We start from the raw sequence: 24,863 nt of genomic DNA on the forward strand, positions 1-24,863 counted from the left end.
ATGTCGAGAAATTTGTTGTTTTGCAGCAGTGGTACATTGCAATAATTGGTAATAAAAACTGTAAATGAGAATAAGAAGTGTATGTGTGTGTGTGTGTATATATATATATATATGAAATGAATTAAATAGTGCAAAAAAAGAGGGGGAAATATTTTGGAAGTGTTCATGGGTTCATTGACAATTCAGAAATCTAATGGTGGAAGAGAAGAAGCTATTCCTGAAATGTTGAGTGTGTGCCTTCAGGCTCCTGTACCTCCCCTTCGATGGCAGCAATGAGAAGAGGGCATGTCCTGGGTGATGGGGATATTGGTGACAAAAACTGTGTAGTCACTTTTAACAATTTATGATTTTTGAATGGAAGACTTTCATATTTAACAGTGGAATGTGAGAATGACAGACAAAGCAACATGTTGTAGAGCTATGTGACAAGCACAGATACTCTTGGCCTTACTGGTTTTTGCGTTGTTTTCTTTCAAGATATCATTAACTGACAGTAAAGCGGGATAGCCCTGATTTTAGTTGCTGCCCACCAACCACAGAAACATGATTTATATATGGAGTCCTGTCCAAGCTGACCCTCTGCACCAGAGAGTCCTCCTACCAGCGAATCTTCAGACTCCCTTCTTTTCAGCTCCCAGAACTCTCTGATAGTCTTTTGACAACTTGCTAGTCAACGTCCCGAGCTAGTGTCAGATGCCTCCAACAAGTGGATACATCTAAAAGCAACACAAATAGGCTTGAGTCATCAAATGAAACATATAAAATAATTCAGAGCATTTTAAACTTCAAGAAATTAATTGAAAAGATAAAGAATAAGTAAACTACTCACCTACACTCAGAAGTTTGGTAGGAGTAGGAGGAGGGATGGGTTAGTAAGTTGGCTAATGACACAAAGGTTGGAGGTGTTGTGGACAGTGAGGAGGATTGTCAGAGGTTACGGTGGGACATTGATAGGATGCAAAACTGGGCTGAGAAGTGGCAGATGGAGTTCAACCCAGATAAGTGTGAAGTGGTTCATTTTGGTAGGTCAAATATGATGGCAGAATATAGTATTAAAAGAGTCTTGCAGTGTGGAGGATCAGAGGGATCTTGGGGTCTGAGTCCATAGGACACTCAAAGCAGCTGTGCAGGTTGACTCCGTGGTTAAGAAGGCGTACGGTGTATTGGCCTTCATCAATCGTGGAATTGAATTTAGAAGCCGAGAAGTAATGTTGCAGCTATATAGGACCCTGGTCAGACCCCACTTGGAGTACTGTGCTCAGTTCTGGTTGCCTCACTACAGGAAGGATGTGGAAGCCATAGAAAGGGTGCAGAGGAGATTTACAAGGATGTTGCCTGGATTGGGGAGCACGCCTTATGAGAATAGGTTGAGTGAACTCAGCCTTTTTTCCTTGGAGCGACGGAGGATGAGAGGTGACCTGATAGAGGTGTACAAGATGATGAAAGGCTTTGATCGTGTGGATAGTCAGAGGCTTTTTCCCAGGGCTGAAATGGTTGCCACAAGAGGACACAGGTTTAAGGTGCTGGGGAGTAGGTACAGAGGAGATGTCGGGTAAGTTTTTTACTCGGAGAATGGTAAGCGCGTGGAATGGGCTGCCGGCAATGGTGGTGGAGGCGGATACGATAGGGTCTTTTAAGAGACTTCTGGATAGGTACATGGCGCTTAGAAAAATAGAGGGCTATAGGTAAGCCTAGTAACTTCTAAGGTAGCGACATGTTTGACACAGCTTTGTGGGCGGAAGGGCCTGTATTGTGCTGTAGGTTTTCTGTGTTCTATGTTCTGAGGAATTAAAGGGAAAAAATTATAATCCGTGCATCTCATGTGCATGTATTTTGCATTTTTTTCTCATCTCTTATGTGTTAGATATTACCCTGCAAAATTTTTTTTGCAAACAAAGCCTGCTAATTCCTGTTTTGTTCTCAGAATTATTTATTTATTTGTTGTTTGTTAACTATAAGACATATTTTGTTTGATGTTCTTCGTTTGGTTGTTTTATGCAAAAGTACATCCTGTAATAGGACAGGTAAATCTGAGGTCCAACCTCAACGGCTAACGCATCACAGTTCTATTTGGATCATTGGGAAACAGACTGGCAAGTAAAATACTCGTACACTAATCTTCAGTTTCCAAACAAATGAAACTAAAAGTGGTTATAGTCTTTATTTATTAATATTATGAGTTTGAACTGAAACTGAAAATTATGGAAATTCTCAGCAGGACATTCTGGAAATGTGAAGAGAGGAACAGAATTAATGTTTCAGAACTTTTCACATGCTTGGCCAGTCTGTTTCAGTACAGCTACAACAATGAAATCTTCCTGACCTGACAATGTAGGAAGTTGTCCAAAGTGCAGAATACAAAGTTGTGATATTCAGTGACGTGCGCAATGTTCAGCAGCGTTCGTGACTCCCCAAACAATAAAAGAGTCCACAACCAAGTGCAGTAAGACAGGCCAGGACTGATAGGTGGCAAGTAACACAGGTTCCAGGCAGTGATAGTAACAAGAAAATCCATCGCTCACTTCTTGTCATTAGATGTATTAGCATCACTGTATCCTCCACTATCAATATTCAGGGATGTGTGTTGGGGGGGGTGGGTGTTACCAATGCACAAAAACTAAAGTGGAGTATCCATATACACAGTGTGGCAGGTAAAAGGCTCAGAATCCTGTGGCAAGTAACTCGCCTCCCATCTCTCCTAATCCTGTTCATCATCTACAAGGCTCTAGTCAGGAGTGTGATAGAACATTTCCCAGTTGCCTCGATGAGCACAGCTTCAGCAAGCTCAAGCAGCTCCACACAGGGCAGAGCTGCCCACTTGGTGGGCGTCCCATTCACAACTGTTCACTCACTTCACTGATGCACGGTAGAGCCGGTTTGTACCATCCACAGGGTGCAGCTGCACTGCAGCAACCAGCCAAGATCGTTGGCCAGCACCTTCCAAACATTTTCGGCAAGCGAGAAGGACAAGGGCCTCAAGAGCAGGGGGACACCACCACATAAGCCACACAGCATTCTGACTTGCAAGAATGTTGTTCCTTCAACATTGCTGGCCAAAACCTTAGAACTCTCCTTCACAGCATTATGGATGTGCCCATACCTCAAGAGCTGCAGCAGTTCAAAAAGGCAGTAGACTGCCATGTTCTCAAAGCAACTAGAGATGAGCAATTAAGTGCTGACTCAGCCTGTGAAGTGCACATCCCTTGAATGAAAATATATTTAAAAAGCTGTCATTTTAATGTTTATATGTAATTTAATGATGTTTACTTAATACTTAAAAGAACTTTTTCAGAGGTTTCATATGGTTATAGGTGCACTATAATAATAATATCTCAGGATTCAGATCTTTGGCAAATACAATGGGGAAAAAAATTGAGTGACATTAATGACTGGATGTGTGTTTTCTGGAGACCTTGATTGGCTACACCTGGTCTGTATTTACTTATTCCTTTTGTTTCCGAAATACTGCTGGTGTACGTGGAATCCATCACTATAACCACATTGTTGAATTTTAACAGCATGACATTAATTAGAATTCATTTGTTTAATTATAAAAGTGTTATTTTCTTCAGCCAACATTGCACAGGTGTATTGTTTCCCTTGCCTGTGAGGGCATTTATTGGTGCAACAAATAAGGGAATATTAATTGTTCCCAACTATTTTTAAAGTGGTTGAATAGAAGCATTCTGTTTTTAAAGAAATACTGTAAGGTGAATAGTTTCTCTGCTGATATTGTAGTTTTTGAGATAATTGCTGAGTTATACAGAAAGTGGTCTTTAAGTGTATTTCTGAAACAGCTGGACAGCACCTGACAACCTCTGTATGTGAAGTGATGCATTCTGCATCGGAGTTGCTGGACTTGGACTGCAATCTTTGTGAGTCCATATTTAAAGCCCTGCATGTAGATGCAATGCCAGTAATCTGGTGTGATTAAGATGTTTCGTTATGAATGTTGTTACTAATTCATGATAAGATCATGAGATATTACAATTATTTTTGCTTTTTGGGCCTTGTTGGAGTTTTTAATCTCCTCAGTTAACAAGGCTTTCAACACTTCAGTGTTCCAGATGATAGTTTTTGATCTGTGTCTGTAAATTGGCAGACTGTGCAATGTTACCTGCTCCTTATGCAGTCGTTCTCCATGGAGTTTCCATTCTACAGAGTCCAGCCAGTAGATACTCTTTTTAATGTTTCTGTAAAGGTCAACAAATAGGCCAAACTGGGAAATGCACTTTTAAGAAACTAAATTCAGTGGTGTCTTTTTACATGTTTTTACTTAAGATTTCAGAAAATTCATTTCCGCCCAGTTTGCCTGAATTTCCTTCAGCAAATGTGTCATTGCAGGAGCTCTGTCACTCAGCAAGATCTGTGTAGTTTAGTTTTGGAAATCCCAAGGTCACTTATTGTAAACAAATATTTTGTAAATTTTACATTTTCGGTTGCATTCAAAGCAAGAACCAGCCTAAGAGTAGAAAAATATTTAGAATCCCTTTGCGGGAAAAAATCATTGGCTGTCATATTAAAACATGTTACGGATATTGAAACAAAGTTAATGTTTTAGTTTAAAGACCCCTCAGCAGCCCACTGGGAAAGAGAGAAAACAAGTATCGCATTTCAGAGGAGTGGGAAGGGAAAGGAACACAAAGGGAATATTTGTGATAGGGTGAGATCAGGGATGCTATAGTAGTGATTTATTGTCGATGGTGGCATTAATAATAAAGATAGATTAAAAGAGAGAAAAATATTGCAAACTATGTGGCTGCCAGTCATGTTCATGCAACTGCAGGAGATGTGAAGATCTATCCTTCCACCTTTTCCCTTCCCATTTTCCAGGGACTTCACAGTCCTTCCAGACAACACAGAGATTCGCTTGCACTTCTCGTGTAGCACAATCATGTTCAGAATTTGTTCTCCTCCAACACCCAGATTGGGTGACCACTTCGCAGAGTAGCATATCAGCAAAGTTGAGTGTCTTGTTGCCTGTTGCTAAAGTTCTCCATCACACTCCACTTGGACCAACCTGTCCATAATTTATAAGACCATAAGATATAGGAGCAGAATAGGCCATTTAGGCCATCAAGCCTGCTTTCATCATGGCTGATCCACCTTCCCTCTCAACAGCATTCTCCTGCCTTCTCCCTGTAACCTTTCACGCCCTGACTAACCCTGATCAGCATCCACCTTAAATACACTCAGTGGCCTGGCCTGACCACAGCCGCCTGAGGCAAAAAATTCTACAGCCGCACGACTCTCTGGCTAAGGAAATTCCTCCTCATCTCTGTTCTCAGTGGATGTCCCTGTATTCTGAGGCTGTGCCCTTTGGTCCCAGACTCCCCCACCACAGGAAACATCCTCTCCACATCCACTCTATCTAGGCCATTCAGCATTCAACAGGTTTCAATGAGATTCACCCTCATTCTCCTAACTTCCTGCGAGTATAGATCCAGAGCCATGAAATGCTCCTCATATGATAACCCTTTCAATTCCTCAATTTTTCTCATGAATCCTCTCCAGTGCAACACATCCCTTCTTAGATAAAGGGCCCAAAACAGCTCACAATACTCCAAGTGAGGCGTCAGCAGTGCCTTATAAAGCCTCAACATTATATCTTTGCTTTTATATTCTTATCCCCTCCAAATGAATGGTAACATTGCACTTGCCTTGCACCACCAACTCAACCTGCAAGGTAACTTTAAGGAAACTTGCACAGGGACTCCCAAGTCCCTTTGCACCTTGGATTTTTGAATTTTCTACCCGGTTAGAAAATCACCTACACTTTTGTTCTTTCTACCAAAGTACTTGACTATACACTTGGTGACACTGTATTCTATCTGCCACTTCTTTTATCCATTCTCCTAATATGTCTAAGTCCTTGTGCAGCCTTCCTGCTTGCTCAACACATCCTGACCCTCCACCTATCTTCATAACATCTTCAAACTTGGCCACGTAGCCATAAATCCCATCATCCAAATCAATGACATACTGTGTAACAGTAAAAAGAAGTGATCCCAACACCGATCCCTGCAGAACACCACTAGTCACCAGTAGCCAAGCAGAAAAGGTTCCCTTTATTCCCACCCTCTGTCAGTGGCTTTCTGTGCTGTTCCAGAGCATGCTCTATCCATCTGAACACCTTTAATGCTCAGTATTGAATCTGACATCTCTGGTAATGCTCTTTCTCTGCCTGTACAATTACTCTCCAATCTATGCTGTAAGTCATCTACCTGCAATACAGATTCTGTTTTTTTTTTCTCTCTCCATGAGCACAGCCTGGTCTGCTGGATATTTCACAACATTTTACATTTGTTTTATCTATTGTTGTTCTCTAGCCAGTGTTACGTACCCCGTAACTGGGTTGCCAAACCAGCAGAAATGGATCACTCAGTTGGAGTCTGGATTACTAGAACTAAGAAAGTTTTATTAAAGAAACAAGCAACACAGTACTCTTATCGAAAGGATAATAAATGCAACAGTTCAGCAATGATAAACATACATGTACACAGAATTAAGATAACAGGATCAGTCAAGCTCTATCGTTGTCTAGGGGCAAATGACCAGTTTCAAAGTGACGCAAAGTTCAGTTCAGTTCGCAGTAATCGCTGCCGTGGGAGATGGACAGTGTGGGGGAAGGAGAGAGAGCAAAACGAATGAATATTCAAAACAGCTTCCACACACAGACCTTCGCAGTCAGCTTTCGGGCGAGTCCTTTGTGATGTCATCTGAGGTCACCGACCGTGACCCCTCCGTTTCCAGATACGACCGTTTCTCTGCGCTGAACCTGGCACCCAGGCAAGGGTGGACACACACCAGGTTCCCGCCGATTGTGCCTTTCCACCCTGAGCATCTAAGGCTTGATCCCGCGATCAGCCGTCCAAAAGCTTCCCACCGACTTGTGAGAGGCGCACTGCTTCCAGGGTCTCGTTACCTCGGGTGTCGTGTGTGTCCTGCCTTAGTGAACCTGTCCCTTTTTATCCCCCTGCTGGGGTATCGCCTGTCCATCACTTCAAACAGTTCAGGGTTCAAAGGGGGGGCCGCTCTAGACAGCTCCCTCCTTCTGTTATTCTCTCTCCCGTCCCTTCATTACACATCTCCAAATGCTGCTCCATTGTTTCCCTTATCTCTCTCTCTCCTGAAGACAGGTGGCAGACCAACTGCTGATCACACAGGACAGCTAACATCTTAATCTATGTGTATTCTTGTCACACCAGACATCCCACCTCTCCCGGAAGTTCCGGGAGTCTCCCGCATATTAATAGTGACTCCCTGATGCCCGCAAATTATATACAATATCACGGAAATCAATTTTTTTGAGAGCGAGCGAGAGAAAACAAGAGAGAGCGTGAGAGCGACCACGAGAGAGAGCAAGAGCAAGCAAGCGAGAGAGGGTGAGAGAGAAAGCAAGCGAGAGTGCACGAGCGAGAGAGCAAGCAAGCGAGAGAGAGCGAGAGAGAAAGCAAGCGAGAGCGCGCCATGGCAGAGTTTTCCAAGAAAAAATATAAAACGTACGTCACCCCAGACTACGCCAAAGTGTACCCCTGCCTAATAGGGGTCAGAATAATGACAAGTGTTGCTCGCTGCACTGTTTGCAACAGCGACTTTTCTATTGCCCATGGTGGGTTAAGACTGTAAAAGACGTGCTGAGGTGAGTTTAACAGGTGTCATTCGTTCATTAGCATAGCTAACGTTATTTAAACTAGCTGGCCAGCAACTAAGGAGCTACTCTATTGCAGACATCCCACCTCTCCTGGAAGTCTCCCGCAAATTGATGGTGCTACCTCCCTGAAATGAGTTTTTGCAGGGTGAGATACCTGTCTATCTGTGGGCATTAACCTATCAATCACTACTTATCCCCATGGTAAACGTGCCCAACAGATATGCCTTTTTTCATGTCTATCCTAACTTATAATTAATTTGTTCTACTTTCCCAGTTCTAACAAGAAACTCTGTTTCTGACCTGCTGAGTGTTTCCAATATTTTCTGCTTTTCTTATAGTTCATTTAAACCGTGTAACCATTTTTCCTTCATAGTTTGCATGCATTGAGAGACAGAATTATACAAAGTTGTGAATGAGACAAATGTACCTGGAATATTTCACAAAACTGTTCAAATCATTTTATCTTTTCATCATTCAGTGAAGAACAGTAAAGGATTTAGAAATAATTCATATGAATCTTGACAAAATTGTGACTTTCTTTTTTCTCCCCCTCATTGCTTCCATCCTTTCTCTCTCCTTGATGCTGCTACGTGTGAAGTCTCCAACCAAATGGTATTGGAAACTGGTTCCTGTAAGTTAATTCAATGAGTAGTGATCCATTATATTTGTGATTTTTTTTCACCATATTAATAACCCATGTGAATTAACTCTCTATTTGCTTTCTGTCTGCTGTGATCCGTTATCATTTTCTGCCATTCACCTTCCTCTCTGCTATTCACTTGTTTAAAGATGAATCATGCAGTTTTACCACTTAAATTCATGCCTTACCCTTCCATAGAATGTTTACTGTTTAAGGAGCTGCCTTTGTTTGTCTGAAAAAGTTAGCATTGGGCATGTCTACAGTATGTGTGTGTGAAGAATTAGTTATTTGATCATTGGGAGCTCCATTCCTACTATAAATGCAGTGCAGGTGATGATCAGGGCTATTTTAATCATCACTGAGACGTGGATATGTCGCATCTGCTCAGAGTCCACAGTCTAAGAACACCTCAACTCTGAGCAGAAATATCATGAACTAGCTTAGAGATGGGAAGAAGACTTATGCCATTTTCAGTAAATTGCTTAGCAAACAAAAATACATTCAGTCTGGGGAAGTATTGCATCGTATTTCTTATTCCCGTATTGTTTCCTGGAAAATAATTTGAAGAAGCAAACCCTGTGGTATATATAACGTAGCTGCATTGTCGGTAGGAAGCACCCTCATAATAAAACTGAACTAAGAAATGATGAAATGCGACGTTGAATGGATGTTCAAGGGTAGCCAGAAAATTTACATAGCAAGCTGCCATTATAAATGTAAATAAAATTTGACATTGTTAAGATATCATAAAGGCATCCCAAGCTCTTCGAGGCCAGGAAGGAGCATATTTGCAAGAAGTAAACAGACATGTTATTTTGAAAATATTATAAAGGGATGTAGTGAGTGTAGGCATTTTAATAAGTTACATACAGCTGGTTTAACATTTAATTCAAAAGGCACGTTCTCCAACAGTGTGGGTATTTGGTCAGTTCTGTTATACAATACCAATTCAGAAGGCATCCCAAGTCCCCAGACCCAGTAAGTTAAAATCTGTTGGAAGAATGGATCTCAGAGCCTCAACATCAGTAAGTTGTGTCCTTGTTTAAGTTGCTGGAAGTGCAGCTGAGGGCATCATTGTAAAATGCACAATACCCAGGACTATATTGAACAAACTAAGCCAGCTGGTTCACCATTAGAAGATTTCTGGGAACAACACAAGGCAGGAGGTAGAAAGGAAAGGGTAAATTGAAGTGGAACAAATCAAATCAGACACAGAAAGTGAAATCAAGAAAGAGAAGAATGGTTGGATTAGGAGAGAATAATGAAAAGGAAAAATCTGCAGAAATAAAAGTTAACAATTTAAATAGTCAAAACAGAAGGAAGGAGAATATTTCTGCTTAAGTAGTCGTAACCTAGTTAGTAACAGTTATTTTAACAAACGTTATTTTTGAACTATTATAAAGTAATGGAGCCTTCATATGCATATGATGCTGTACAGAACAATAGGTTTGGTTCTTGTTTATAGCTCTTAGCTGTAGATTGTATATCTTACAGAGTCATAGCATCATGACAGCACAGAAATATGCCATTATTTTCATTGTATCTGGTACATATGACAATAATAAACCAATTCAAATTCAAGTTCATGTCCGTTCTGTGTAGAATAATCCATATATCTTCTTTAAGTTTATGCAAGTGTTAAGTGTAATATCAGCAAGAGAGGGAAATCTTGTGACAGCAAATGGTTGCAAGGTTGTATGCATTTTATTGTTAGAAATAATGAAATTATAACACAAATGGCATTGCAGTGCAGATCAATTTAACACTTAAACTTTGGAGCAGAAAAAGGAGCAGATGACCATATGCAGGAATGACTGGTAAAGCTTTGGAGAAGGTGCTATTTCTGGTTGGAAATGCCTGGGTCAAAACATCTCAGGCTGAAAGTTATCATCATGAATATCTTGTCCAGTGGAAAAAGTTCTAATTTATCAGGAGGCAGCAATCATAATGTGATAGAATTCACCCTGCAGTTTGAGAGGGACAGCTGAAATCAGATGTAACAGCATTACAGTTGAGTTAAAGGTAACTAGAGGCTTGAGGAAGGATGTGCCAGAGTTGATTGGAAGGGAATTCTTCAAGGGAAGATAGTGAAGCAGCATTCTGGGAGTACCTTGGGAGATACAGTACAATTTCATCCCAGTGTAAAGAAGAAGCACACTAATGGGAGGACAAGGTAACTAGTGTTGACAAGTGAAGTCAGGGACTGCATAAAATCAAAAGAAGGCAGACAATATGATGAAGGTTAGTGTGAAGCCAAAGGATGAGAAGCCTTTGAAGACCAACAAAGGACAACTAAGGAAACAATAAGGGGGAGGGGTGGGTAGGTGATGAATGATGAGAGTAAGTTACCCAATAATATAAAAGAAGATTGCAAAAGTTTTATAGTTTTATATAAAGTTTTATAAAGGGTAAGAGAGGGCAAAAGTAGATATTGGATTTCTGGAAAATGATGCTGGGGATGTATTAATGGGAACAAAGAAATGGTAGGGGAATTGAATTGATAGTAGAAAACACCAGTAACATGTCAGAAATTCTAGAGCAGTGTTTCCCAACCTTTTTATCCCATTGTCCCCTGAAAGCACTTTCATACCTGCCAATGCCCCTCTTAGGCACAATGTATTTTCCAGCACCCCCATAGTATAAAAGTATGTCTACCAAATGCTAACATAAGAAAAATGATTCTGCTTCAAATTTTTATTTGTCTTTAAACCTAGCTTATGCAGTACCTTTATGCTATCAGCAGCTTTGATATCAATGTAATCCTTGAGCTTGATGGTTTTTAGGAAGAGTTGAAATACCTGGTTCAAGTTGTGACAGCAAGAGCCTTAAGTCCCCAGGCAAAACAATGTCCAAGCGGTTTCTGTTTTTTGTGAGTATGTGACTCACTGCACTAAAGCTTCTTTCAACAAGTTAGGAAGATGGAAATGCAACAAAGAGCAGCTTGGCTCTTCTCTAAAGACCAGGAGAATTCGTATGACAGTGTAGGCACGTACCACTAAAGCCAACATTTTTGAAAAGCGTTTCTGCTTTTTCATCATTCTAAATTTCGATAATTTCTTTTTGCAAGCTCTCTTCCTGTTCTTTCACCTTCCAAAGAAATGGGTTAATTACTCAGTCCAGAATTTCCAGATTGTTCAAATTCTTGAATCGATTCTGAAAATCCTCCTTCAGTGACTGCAGATGTAAGCAGTACTCTTGGAAATTACTGTCTATGAAAGAGAGTGCCATACTTTCCATGCAGGGAAATTTTGAGAACATTTTTCTCCCAGTGGTTTGCTTATATATTTCTAATTTTTTGATAAAAGTGGACACTGCACTTTTTGCCTGGGTTAAATTGAAATTCTCACCCTGCAAGTTCATACTTGGAATTGCAAACATGAGGAATTCTGTAGATGCTGGAAATTCAAGCAACACACATCAAAGTTGCTAGTGAACGCAGCAGTCCAGGCAGCATCTCTAGGAAGAGTCCTGACGGAGGATCTCGGCCTGAAACGTCGACTGTACCTCTTCCTAGAGATGCTGCCTGGCCTGCTGCGTTCACTAGCAACTTTGATGTGTGTTGCTCATACTTGGAATGTTCATTTTGTCATACCAATTGGCTAGGTATGCCACATCTCCACGTAGAAGTTCAGTCTTGTTTCCCAAGCTCTTGTTGACTTTGAGCAAAAATTCAATCACAGTGTCAAAAAGATCAAAGAAATGTTTTAAGTAGCAGCCTTTTGACAGCCAAGCTCACTTAAGTGTGAAGAAGCAAGAGTTCAAACTCTTCATCGTTACCTTGGCCTAACTGACAAAATATTCTACTTAATGGATGAGTTTTAATTTTGTTGATAGCAGATACTACAAGGGTCATGCTTGAAAAAAGTCACTGGCTGAGGCTTTTAGCTGCGAGATGTTGATGATGAATTACATGATAGATTGCAAATGGACTCGGAATTTCTTTTTTCATAAATGCGACTTGCCATATATGGTGCTCCATCTGTTACACAAATCATCATGTTCCTAATCACAATACTTTTATGCTCAGTATACATTTTGAGCTTGTCGTAGATTGATTCTCCGTTGATATTTGTTTTTAACTTTTTACAAAAGAGATTCTCTATAAGATTTTCCACTTTTGATAAACAAGTGGAATGCAAAAGTTTGGGCACCCCGGTCAAAATTTCTGTTACTGTGAATAGCTAAGCAAGTAAAAGATGAACTGATTTCCAGAAGGCATAAAGTTAAAGATGACACAGTTCTTTAATATTTTAAGCAAGAAAACTCTTTTTCCATCTTTTACAGTTTCAAAATAACAAAAAAGAGAAAGGGCCTGAAGCAAAAGCTTGGGCACCCTGTATGGTCAGTACTTAGTAACACCCCCTTTGGCAAGTATCACAGCTTGTAAACACTTTTTGTAGCCAGCTAAGAGTCTTTCAATTCTTGTTTGGGGGATTTTCACCCATTCCTCCTTGCAAAAGGCTTCTAGTTCTGTGAGGTTCTTGGGCTGTCTTGCAGGCACTGCTCTTTTGAGGTCTATCCACAGATTCTCGATGATGTTTAGGTCGGGGGACTATGAGGGCCATGGAAAAACCTTCAGCTTGCGCCTCTTGAGGTAGTCGATCATGGATTTTGAGGTGTGTTTATGATCATTATCCTGTTGTAGAAGCCATCCTCTTTTCATCTTCGGCTCTTTTTACAGACGGTGTGATGTTTGCTTCCAAAATTTGCTGGTATTTAATTGAATTCATTCTTCCCTCTACCAGTGAAATGTTCCCTGTGCCACTGGCTGCAACACAAGCCCAAAGCATGATCGATCCACCCCTGTGCTTAACAGTTGGAGAGGTGTTCTTTTTATTAAATTCTGCACCCTTTTTTCTCCAAACATACCTTTGCTCATTGCGGCCAAAAAGTTCTATTTCAACTTCATCAGTGCACAGGACTTGTTTCCAAAATGCATCAGGCTTGTTTAGATGTTCCTTTGAACCTTTTGAATAGAACTGAGAGGACTGGAAAATCTGGTAAGATGAGAGGAGACAAAAGACAGGAAATTATGGAGTGTTTATCCTGACCACAGTGGTTGGTAAGAAGAAATTTCTGAGTACTTGGAATATTATGGTAAAATAGAGGACTTGGATAAGACCATAAGATATAGGAGCAGAATTAGGCCGTTTGGCCATCGACTCAGCTCGGCCATTTCACCATGGCTGATCCAGTTTTCCTCTCAGCCCTAATCTCCTGCCTTCTCCCTGTATCCCTTCACACCCTGACCAATCAAGAATCTATCAACCTCTGCCTTAAATATACATAAAGACTTGGCCTTCACAGCTGCCTGTGGCAAAGAATTCCACAGATTCACCAGTCTACCTAAAGAAATTCCTCCTCATCTCCATTCAGAAAGGACAGCCCTGTATTTTGAAGCTGCGTCCTCTGGTCTTAGACTCTCCCACCATAGGAAATATCCTCTGCACATCCACTCTATCATGGTCTTTCACCATTCAATAGGTTTCAATGAGGTCAATCCTTATTCTTCTGAATTCTAGTGAACACAGGCCCAGAGCCATCAAACACTCTTCATATGACAAGGCATTCAATTTGGGAATCATTTTCATGAACCTCCTTTGAACCCTCTCCAGTTTCAGCACATCCTTTCTAAGATAAAGGGCCAAAAACTTCTCACAGTACTCCAAGTGAGGCCTCAACTGTGCTTTATAAACCTCAATATTACAACCTTGCTTTTATATTTTAGTCCTTTGAAATGAATGCTAACATTGCATTTCCCTTCCTCACCACATACTCAACCTACAAACTAACCCTTAGGGAATCCTGCACAAGGACTCCCAAGTCCCTTTGCACTACAGTTTTTTGTATTTTCTCTCCATTTAGAAAATAGTCAACCCTTTCATTTCTTCTATCAAAGTGGATGGCAATATACTTCCCATCACTGTATTCCATCTGCCCTTGCTTTGCCCATCCTCCTAATCTGTCTTAAGTCCTTATGTAGCCTCTCTACTTCCTCAAGACTACTTGCCTCTCCACTTATCTTCATATCATCTGCAAACTTTGCGACAAAGCCATCAATTCCATCATCCAAATCATTGACATATAATGTAAAAAGAATTGGTCCCAACACAGACCCCTGTGGAACTTCACTAATCACCAGCAGCCAATCAGAAAAGACTCTCTTTATTCTCATTCTTTGCCTCCTGCCAATCAGCCACACTTTTTCCATGCTAGAATCTTTCCTGTAATATCATGACCTGATATAAGCAGCCTCATGTAGCACCTTTTCCCAATCCAAGTACACAACATCAACCGATTCTCTTTGTCTACCCTGCTTGTTACTTCAGAGTTCCAAAAGAATTTTGCTTGAGGAAACTGTGCTGACTACGGCCTATTTTATCTTGTGTCTCCAAGTACCCCGAAACCACATCCTTAATAATCAACTCCAACATCTTCCCAACCACTGAGATCAGACAAACTGGCCTACAATTTCCTTTCTTCTGCCTCTCTTCTTTCTTGAAGAGTGGAGTGACATTTGTAATTTTACAGTCTTCTGGAACCATTCCAGAATCTAGTGACTCTTGAAAGATCATTACTAACTGCTCCATGATCTCTTCAGCCACCTCTTTCAGAACTCGGGTGTACACCATCTTGTCCAGGCAGCTTGTCTTCCTTCAGATCTTTCAGTTTCCCAAGAACCTTCTCTCTAGTTATGGTAACTTCACACACTTCATGGACTCTGACATGTGGAATTTCCACAGTGAAGATAAGTTAGGAGAGTGAACAAAGAAGTAGCAAATGAAACAGAAGATAGGGAAGTGTAGTGTTACACATAAAAGTTGCAGGTGAACGCAGCAGGCCAGGCAGCGTCTATAGGAAGAGGTACAGTTGACGTTTTGGACCGAGACCCTTCATCCTGACCCGGCCCGAAACGTCGACTGTACCTCTTCCTATAGATGCTGCCCGGCCTGCTGCGTTCACCAGCAACTTTTATGTGTGTTGCTTGAAATTCCAGCATCTACAGATTTCCTCGTGTGTGGAAGTGTAGTGTTATGCACTTTGGTAAGGAGAATAAAGGTGTAGACCAATTTCTAAATGGGGAGAGAATTCAGAAATTGGTGGTACAAAGAAACTTGAGCGTTGTAGTTCAGGATTCCCTTAAGGATAGCTTGCAAGTTGTGTTAATGGTAAAGAAGGCAAGTGGAATGTTAGTATTAATGTACTGCTAAGGTTTTATAAGATGTTGGTCAGACCACATTTAGAATACTGAGATCAAGTTTGGGTTGTATTAAGATTGAGATTGATAGCTTTCTGATTGGTAAGGGGGTTAGGGGTTACAGGGGAAAGGTCAGAGAATTGGGTTGTAAAATAAAAATCAGCCATGATTGAATGGCAGAGACTCAGTGGGCTGAATGGCCAAATTCTACTTCAGTATCTTATGGTCTTATCAGCTTTTTCTGAAACTCATCTAAATTACCCCCTAAACTTTTATTCTCCATGACAATACCAGCCTAATTTGTACAGAATATTTTCTCACTTTCCAAAGTAAATCATCAGAACCTTACATAAGTTCTGTCAATCATCCAACCAGTGCTTTATAAGGTTGTGTAAAATTCCCCATTGTATCCCAGCTATTGAGTTTTAAGGGCTCCTTTTCATTTAAGGGTTCCTTCTCATTTGCTATTTTGATTTGTTTTTATTTGATTGCTACAGTTTAGTGATTTTTGAACAAGAAATCCTCATAAAGGTTAGACCCAAAATTTGGGGGTGTTGTGGATAGTGTGGAGGGCTGTCAGAGGTTACAGCGGGACATTGATAGGATGCAAAACTGGGCTGAGAAGTGGCAGATGGAGTGTGGGGTGATTCATTTTGGTAGGTCAAATATGATGGCAGAATATAGTATTAATGGTAAGACTCTTGGTAGTGTGGAGGATCATCGGGATCTTGGGGTCCGAGTCCATTGAACACTCAAAAGCTGCTGTGCAGGTTGACTCTGTGGTTAAGAAGACATATGGTGCATTGGCCTTCATCAATCGTGGGACTGAGTTTAAGAGCTGAGAGGTAATGCTGCAGCTATATAGGACCCTGGTCAGACCCCACTTGGAGTACTGTGCGCAGTTCTGGTCACCTCACTACAGGAAGGATGTGGAAACTATAGAAAGGGTACAGAGGAGATTAACAAGGATGTTGCCTGTATTGGGGAATAAGTTGAGTGAACTTGGCCTTTTCTCCTTGGAGCGACAGGTGACCTGGTATATAAGATGATGAGAGGCATTGATCGTGTGGATAGTCAGAGGCTTTTTCCCAGGGCTGAAATGGCTAACATGAGAGGGCATAATTTTAAGGTGCTTGGAAGTAGTTACAGAGGAGATGTCAGGGGTAAGTTTTTTACGCAGAGAATGGTGAGTGCGTGGAATGGGCTGCTGGCGACGGTGGTGGGGACGGAAACAATAGGGTCTTTTAAGAGATTCCTGGATAGGTACATGGAGCTTAGAAAAATAGAGGGCTGTGAGTAACCCTAGGTAATTTCTAAAGTAAGTACATGTTGGGCACAGCTTTGTGGGCCAAAGGGCCTGTATTGTGCTGTAGGTTTTCTCTGTTTCTATGTTTCTAAACTTGATTAAATTATCCAGTTCAAGTGTTTTCTAAGGTCAGGCCCTTGTGGGACCCAGTAAAGCATTTCCTGTTCATTTCTAAATAACCCACCACAAACAATGTGATACCTATTCCCTAGCACACTCCACTGAAGTAGACGTTGAAAGCCTTGTCATCATGGTTATTTTTAATTGGGATCCCAAATGTATTGAGGCTTGTGGCGCCTCAGTGGGATTGAATAATTTATGACAGAAAAGAGATCCTAACCAAGCCATGCCATTTGTTGTTGCATGGAGTCCAATTACCCAGAGTTATCTGTGATTGAAATCATTCTTTTCTTCTTCCAGCCCTCAGAATGTTATCAGAGCAACACAGAAGAGGGTTTCATTATCATATAAGGATTGTCATCACTGTTTTGTAGGACCTTAGGAATACAATGATTGTCATGAATTCTTATGTCATAATGTACACAAATGTATTTTATGCTCATTAAAAATAAGGATGTTTACTTTCATTCAAGAACATATTTGATTCCACATTGGGTTCTAAGGTGCACAGAAAAATAAATCTGAAATTCTGTGGCGATTTGTCTCATTCTCTGGTATTGATTATGTGAATCTTCTGGAAAGAATCATTTTTCATGTACATAGGAAAAGAAGTGTGTTTGCTGGATTGTGTGGAAATTCTCTTTGGGAAGCATTTCATCAAGTCTTTTTTAGCCCTGCATTGATTTTTGGCAGATAATTTGGAAGAGTGAACGTTGCAGTGTATATAATGTTCCTGCATTGTTGATGGGAAACACCCTCATGGTATACAGTGCCTTGTAAAAGTCTCAGCCCCCAACAATGAGTATTTCAAGCAGGGATTTTGATCAATTTAACTGAGAATTTTTATTTGTAAATCATGTGCTCTTTTTTTTCCACAGTAGAGCCCAAAAAACCAGGGAAAATTGTAAAGTATGAAAAACTAAAAGTTCAAAACCTGAGATGTCAGCAGTTCAATGGTATTCATCCCCCTTAGTTCAGTATTTGATTGAACCACCTCCTGCAGCTATTCCAGCCTGTAGGCTTTTTGGGTAAGTCTCTATTAGCTTCACACAATGTGATGGAGCAAGATTTGCCCATTCCTCCTACAAAATTGCTCAAGCTGTGCCAGGTTAGTTGGAGAGTGACAGTGGACAGCAACCTTGAGGTATTGTCAGAGATGTTCGATTGGGTTAAGGTCAGGACTCTGACTGGGCCACTCAAGGACATCAATTTTCTTCATTTGAAGCCACTCCATGGTTGCTCTGGCAGTGTTCTTTGGGTTGCTGTGCTGCTGAAAGACAAACTTCCTCCCCAGTTTAAACTTTCTGGCAGAGGCTAGCAGGTTTTTATCCAGGATCTCTCTGTACTTAGCTGCATTCCCATCAGTCCTGACCAGATACCCCGTCCCTACTGCTGAAAAGCATCCCCATAGCATGATGCTACCTCTACCAAGCTCTACAGTAGGGATGGTATTACCTGGCACTTGTGCAATATTAGATTTACGTCACATGTAAAGCTTAATATTGAGGCTAAAAAGTTCCACTTTAGTCTCATCTGACCGCAAGACCTTCTTGCACATCTTTACAGCATCTTCAATGTGACGCTTTGCAAAGTCTTTAATAGGCATGGATATGCTTTTTTCTTTAGCCTAGATTTCTTCCTTTTCACTCTTCAATAAAATACCCATTTTCTGCAAAGCCCTAGGGATAGTGGAGTCATGAACTTCATCATTTATTACTCTTCCAGTTTTTTTTCGAAGTTTTAGATTTGATCAGAAAGTCTTTCTTTTTTTTGGTCGTATCCTCAAAATGCACTGCCCAGACCCTTTTTTTTTGTTTCTTTTTTTATATAGTGCAGTGGGGTTTTTTTTCTTCATTTAAAATTAAATGCTTTTTCTTTCCTATTCATGAACTGGTAGGAGGAGAATTGCTGTTTTTTTTATTATATATTTTATACTAGCTTACCAATATGTCTGATTTTGATAATGTCTATCTTAATCTTGGTTTGTATTGTTATTGATATATATATATATTTGAGATAATTCTCCTCTTGTTTGTATTTATGTTCCTTTTAAATCAATAAAGAGATTAATAAAGAAAGAACTTCATCTCCAGTTGCAGCCACTAACTGCTTGCAGCTCACAAGGAGGCATCACAGTAGCCTCTCTTCAGGTGTCATTTTCCACTGGCAGCTAAATTTAGAGGTGTGACCTAACCTAGACAGTGTGGCTGTGGTTTCATATTTTTTCCACTTTTTCAAGATGGACTGCACTAAGCTCCGAGGTCTGATCCGTGCCTTTGAGATAGTCTTGTACCCTTCCCCAGATTTGTACTTCCCTATTATCATTTCCCTCACTTGCCTTGAATGCATTTTGTTTTCATTTTGGTTTGGTCTGTTGAAAATCTACCAGATTGTTGGACATTACAAAGGGAGGGGTTATTGATTCAGGTGATGTTCCAATTTTTCTAATCAACAAATTGGATGCGTTGGTAAGGTAATGAACAGTATTGCACCTGAGGAAAGTTCCCAGTAATTACCAAGGGGATGAATACTTTTTCAGCCTCACAATTTTGGTTTTTAAATTTTAGTAAATTGTGGACAGTTTTTGGTATTTTTCTTTTGATTTGACATGATACACAATGCTTTATAGATTAGATCAAAACACCAATATATTTTAAATTTAGAAAATGAGGCAGTAAAATGCAAAACCAGTTGTGGGTCTGTGACCGAGCTAAGAGAGGATGGAGTGTGACACTAAGTAAATAGTTCTTAGTTACCTTTTGTGTCATAATAAAGTGTTCTTGTACTGTGCAGGTTATTTTAGTAAAGGAAATATCAGATTTAACTATTCTTCACAGTTAAAATTCTTAGTTATTTTAAACTAACCAAGGGAAATATTGTGGATATTTTAAAACACCAGAAGATTCTTCTAAAATGGAGTTTGTTCTGGCAAGTGGGTGGTGCGAATTTTGAGGTGTCATATGCAGAAGCCAAGTAAACAGTAAGTGGCAGGATCCCAGGAGCACCGATATGCAGAGGAATAAGTAAAGAAGCTGTATGGCATGCTGGCCTTCATCAGCTGGGGCACTGAGTATAACAACTGGAAATCATATTAGAGATGAGTAAAACTTCGGTGAGTCACAAATGGAGTATTGCATGCTACATTACAGGAAGGATGTGGAGACTTAGGAGAGGGTGCAGAAGAGGTTCACCAGAATGTTGCTTGGTTTGGATTTTTGTAACTATAAGGAGAAATATATGGGGCAACAGGGTAGCCTAGTGGTTTACACAGTTCCTTACAGTACCAGTGACCCGGGTTCATTTCACACCACTCTCTGTAAGAAGTTTGTATGTTCTCCTTCTGAAAATGTTAGTTTCCTTTGGGTGCTCTGGTTTCCTCCCACAGTCCAAAGACTTACCAGTTGGTAGTGATTAGGCTATGATTACATCGAGGGTTGTTGGGTGGCACTGCTTGAAGGGCCTATTTCACGTTGTATCTCAATAAATAAATAAATAAATGTTGTTTCTCTGGAACACCCCAGGCTGAGGAGCATCCTGATAGAGGTAACTAAATTTATGAGAAGCAAAGACAGGGAGATTGTGAGAGACCTTTCCCCCCATACTGAGAATATCAGTCACTAGAGGGCATTGATTTAAGGTGGGTGCGGTGGGGAAGGTTACAGGAGATATGCAAGACAGTTTTTTTAATATAGAGAGGTAGGTGCCTTCAGCATATTACCTGGAAAGTGGCGGAGCAGGTATGATAACAACATTTATGAGGTATTTAGACCAAACAATGAAGCAGGCAAGAAATAACAGGGTGTGGACCACGTGCAGGCGGGATTGGTTTAGTTTGGAATCACAGTCAGTACAGGTATGATGTCCCAAAAGGCCTGTTCATGGCTATACTCTTCTGACAACAGAGTTTACTGGGAAACAATTATGCACTCTACGTCACTTCTTTTTAATGTGTGGCTGTGTTTTCATCACCCTCACTGTACATCAGAGTTGGGACTGTGATTGAAACTGGCTGACTTAGGTCAATGTCAAAAATCCACAAAAGATATTGGAAAATTAGAATTTTATTTTACCTCTGCACATGTCTGTCTCTTTTCTTCTTATTTTCCATTAGCAAATGCAAAATCATGTGTTGGTGGAAGCAGAGCTAAGTATTCCATGGATACAAAAGTTATTGCTAAAGAAATTACAGTGGTAATTTACAAGAGTTTAATAATAAATAATTCCCCATTGGAATAATACTTTCTTAGATGTCATTAAATTAGCAAATTATATAGCTTCATTAAGGTTATTATCCTCTAGGTTTTAAAACAAATATTTTATCCTTATATTCTTTATAACAGACCTTTATTTATTTTATGTTGTTCAGGGGGTGTTGTCACCAATATATTTATGCGATCTAATTTGAGAATCTAGTTGTTGCAGACATGATTTGCACTGAATAATTTGCTATGGAAATTATGTCAACACTTGGTAATAGATGCAACTGTTGAGTACAGTACCTTGCCAACAAAATCTGTTGTGCAGCTTTGGTTAGCTATCAAATTAAGCAATTTAAGGTTTCAATGTTGTTTCTAAATTTTTATGACTTTTTTGATTTTTTCATCTCAAAATATCCAGTATTTCTTAATGTGTTCTGGGGAGCAGATAATATGCTTTTGGTCACTTTCTCTGGTACCCAGGCAGCTTTTCCTTCAAAGTTTCCTTGCTGTTATTTATTTTAGAACATGGGCAATATTCTTACATAGGATTGGGATCTTGCAGAAAACTTTTATCTCAAACCACTTTAATATATTTTCATATCCAGTAGATCCAGTTAACTGGGACACATTGGGAATCATATGTTTTGGCCCAATTAGATGAAGTTTTATGGAAATAGTTAAAAAAGTATTAAAAAGACAAACTGTAACAAAATTATATATTTTAATGAAATACAGAACAAATGAGAACATTACCAATACAACAGTACTTTAAAACTGCGTATTAGTTCCCAATTGTTATCGTATATGCTATTTTCTTTTGATTGTAAATTAGCAAAATCAGTGCAGACACCTAGTGCAAATAATGGATTACCTTCATACAATACTTTCAATGATTGTATTTTCCAAATCATTGTTTTCATTGTAACATTCAAGATGATTGTCAGTACCTTCAACCTCTTCATAGTACCTAATCTTGTTGAAGAAGTGAACTTGTTTCATTCTCACTCCCAGCTGGTTCTGACATCATCAAACCTGAATGCTTGAAACCGCAGTGAGCAAAACGGTTCTGAATAGTCTTACTGCTTATTTCTTGCCAACTATCAGTGACAAAAATCGCTGCTTTTTGAACACAGGCATATGTAACTGGCGCTATTTAAAAATTGTATGCTTTAAGCACAGTGTAGTATCTAACGGCCACAGCAAGCGCACATGTTAGAAACTGTTCAGTAACAGTCTCCTGTTCTATTTAAGTGACATAGTGTCTCAAATGAACAAAATGAATCCCAGTTATTTTCTCAATTAGTTTTTTTCTTTTAAGAATTGTCGCAAATAACCAGCTGCACCAATTACCAGTGGCCCAGTTTACTGGAATCCACTGTATTGAAATGCTGTGCTCAACAATATTGTTGGAAAGACATGTTGAGAAGTAGACATTTTTTTTGACAGTTCTGCTACACTTTTACCTCATGTGCCAGCTGGTATTGAGCCTTACCCAACCAGCATTATAGTGACCTCAGTGAAACACGTACTCCAGTTCATTTATGGTGATGAATTGTCATCCATCGATCAGTTGGGAAGTCGGTCAGTTCTCAGTAGGCATGTAATAGAGCTGGCTCATTCCAATTCATAATATGATCCAGAGAGAAAATAAGAAGATGGTAGGCCTCCCATGCCACATAAAGGAAGCCACTGGCACAATCAAAGTTCTGCTTGACACTGTATTTCTGTATCAAAGTGCACTTAAGTCATTCTCAGATCCCAGCTTTCTCAAACGTTTGTGCATTTCAGTGATTGACTAGATAGGATAGTAAATGGTGAATGAAAGAAAGCCTGTGTCAAGTTTGAAGTAAACATTTCAAAATATAGGCTTGCTGGATGAGTATTTCAGTTTAAGTTTTACTTCCTCTTTGTTTTATTAAAAAAGTCGGATACAGGTTTTATAATGCTTATATCAATGAAATTCTGCTTCCTTTACATAGATTTTTATGGTTTATTTAATTTTCAGTGTAATTTTATACATCTCAATTTGCAGATACACTTTAAAAAAATTTATTTCTGTTTCGGGTGCTGTATCCTGCATTAGATTGTATGATGGGATGTATTATAAAGTTAATACATTCTGATGCCAGGCACTTAATGATTATGATTTGCCTTCGATGCTACATTATATAAGACCATTACGTAGGATTTAAACTTATCTGCAGGATGACTGAATGCAAAATCCTGTATCCCTGTTGGACCTCTCCGCCAATTTTTCTACAGCCCACGTTGTCATGGCTCTGTTCAGTATCATGTCAAAATTTGTTTATAATACCAGGTGGTAGTGTTGTTGATCCAACACTAGGTGGCAGTGTTGACTGTGAAAAGGATGCTGTCCTTTTCAAGCTGAAGTTTATCGTCATATGTACAAATACCGTAAGACATAGGAGCAGAATTAAGTCACTCGACCCATTAAGTCTGCTCCGCCATTTCATCATGGCTGATTTATTATTGCTCTGAACCCCATTCTACTGCTTTCTCCCTGTAACCTTTGATACATTGACTGACCAAGAACCTATCAACCTCCAGTTTAAATATACCCATTGACTTGGCCTCCACAACTATCCACAGCTATGAATTCCATAGATTCACCTATTCTAAGGCTGTGTTTTCTAGACTCCTTCACATCCAATCTGTGTAGGCCTTTCAGTATTTGAAAGGCTTCAGTGAGATCCTCGCTCATTCATCGAAACTCCAATGAGTACAGACCCAGTGCCGTCAAGTGCTCCTCATACGTTAACCCTTTCATTCCCAGAATTATTCTTGTGAACTTTCTTTGGACTGTCTCCAATGCCACCACATAGGGTCTTTTAAGAATGACTGGGTCTTAAGAGGCTCCTTGATAGGTACATGGAGCTTAGAAAAATAGAGGGCTATGGTTAAGCCTAGGTAGTTCTAAGGTAAGGACATGGTTGGCACAGCTTTGTGGGCCGAAGGGCCTGTGTTGTGCTGTAGATTTTTCTATGTTTTTTTCACATCATTTCTTAGATAAAGGGCCCAAACCTGTTCACAATACTCCAAATACGGCCTGACCAATCCTTATAAAGCTTCAGCATCGCATCCTTGCTCTTGTATTCTTGTCCTCTCAAAATGAAAGCTAACATTACGTGTGCTATCCTTACCACCGTCTGAACCTGCAAATTAACATGTAGGGACTCCTGCACAAGAACTCTCAAGCCCCTTTGCATCACTGACTTCTGAATTTTCTCCCCCTTTAGAAAATAGTCTATGCCTTCATTCCTTCTACTCATGACCATACTCTTGTATTCCATCTGCCACTTCTTTTCCTGTTCTTCCAATATCTCCAAGTCTTTCTGCACACTCACTGCTTCCTCAACACTACCTGCCCCTCCACCTATCTCTGTTTCATCTGCAAACTTGGTCACAAAGCTTTCAATTCTGGCATTGGCAGTGAAACATACTAGGCCACCTTTACTCCAACTCTTTGCTTCCAGCCAGTCACCAATCTTCTATCCATGCTTGTATTTTTCCTGAATACCACAGGCTCTTCTCTTGTTAAGCAGCCTCAAATACGGCACCCTGTCAAAAGCCTTCAGAAAATCCTGCAGCTACTGCAACAACGTCACAGTCGCCTGGATTCAGACAGCAGTACACGGAACAGAAGTTACATGTAAATTATATATGACAGTGAAGAAGGAAAGGAAGATTGCAAAACAAGGCAAAAATGCAAAACAAAAGTACATTCA

The 24,863-nt window shown here is 40.0% G+C and overlaps 1 protein-coding gene across 3 annotated transcripts in view; it reads left to right on the forward strand.

Moving 5' to 3' along the window:
* The window catches only part of camsap2a (calmodulin regulated spectrin-associated protein family, member 2a), a 176,099-nt gene that overhangs the window by 103,852 nt on the left and 47,384 nt on the right, over positions 1-24,863 (forward strand). For 2 of the 3 annotated variants that reach the window (XM_063063903.1, XM_063063904.1), the window contains exon 5: positions 8,253-8,285. The exons of the other annotated variant lie outside the window; for it this stretch is intronic. In XM_063063903.1, coding sequence (XP_062919973.1) covers positions 8,253-8,285 — 33 coding nt within the window. The remainder of the gene's footprint in view (positions 1-8,252; positions 8,286-24,863) is intronic. 3 annotated transcript variants of the gene reach the window in all.

This window comes from Mobula hypostoma, chromosome 12 (assembly GCF_963921235.1).
Source record: "Mobula hypostoma chromosome 12, sMobHyp1.1, whole genome shotgun sequence".
Taxonomy (NCBI): domain Eukaryota; kingdom Metazoa; phylum Chordata; class Chondrichthyes; order Myliobatiformes; family Myliobatidae; genus Mobula; species Mobula hypostoma.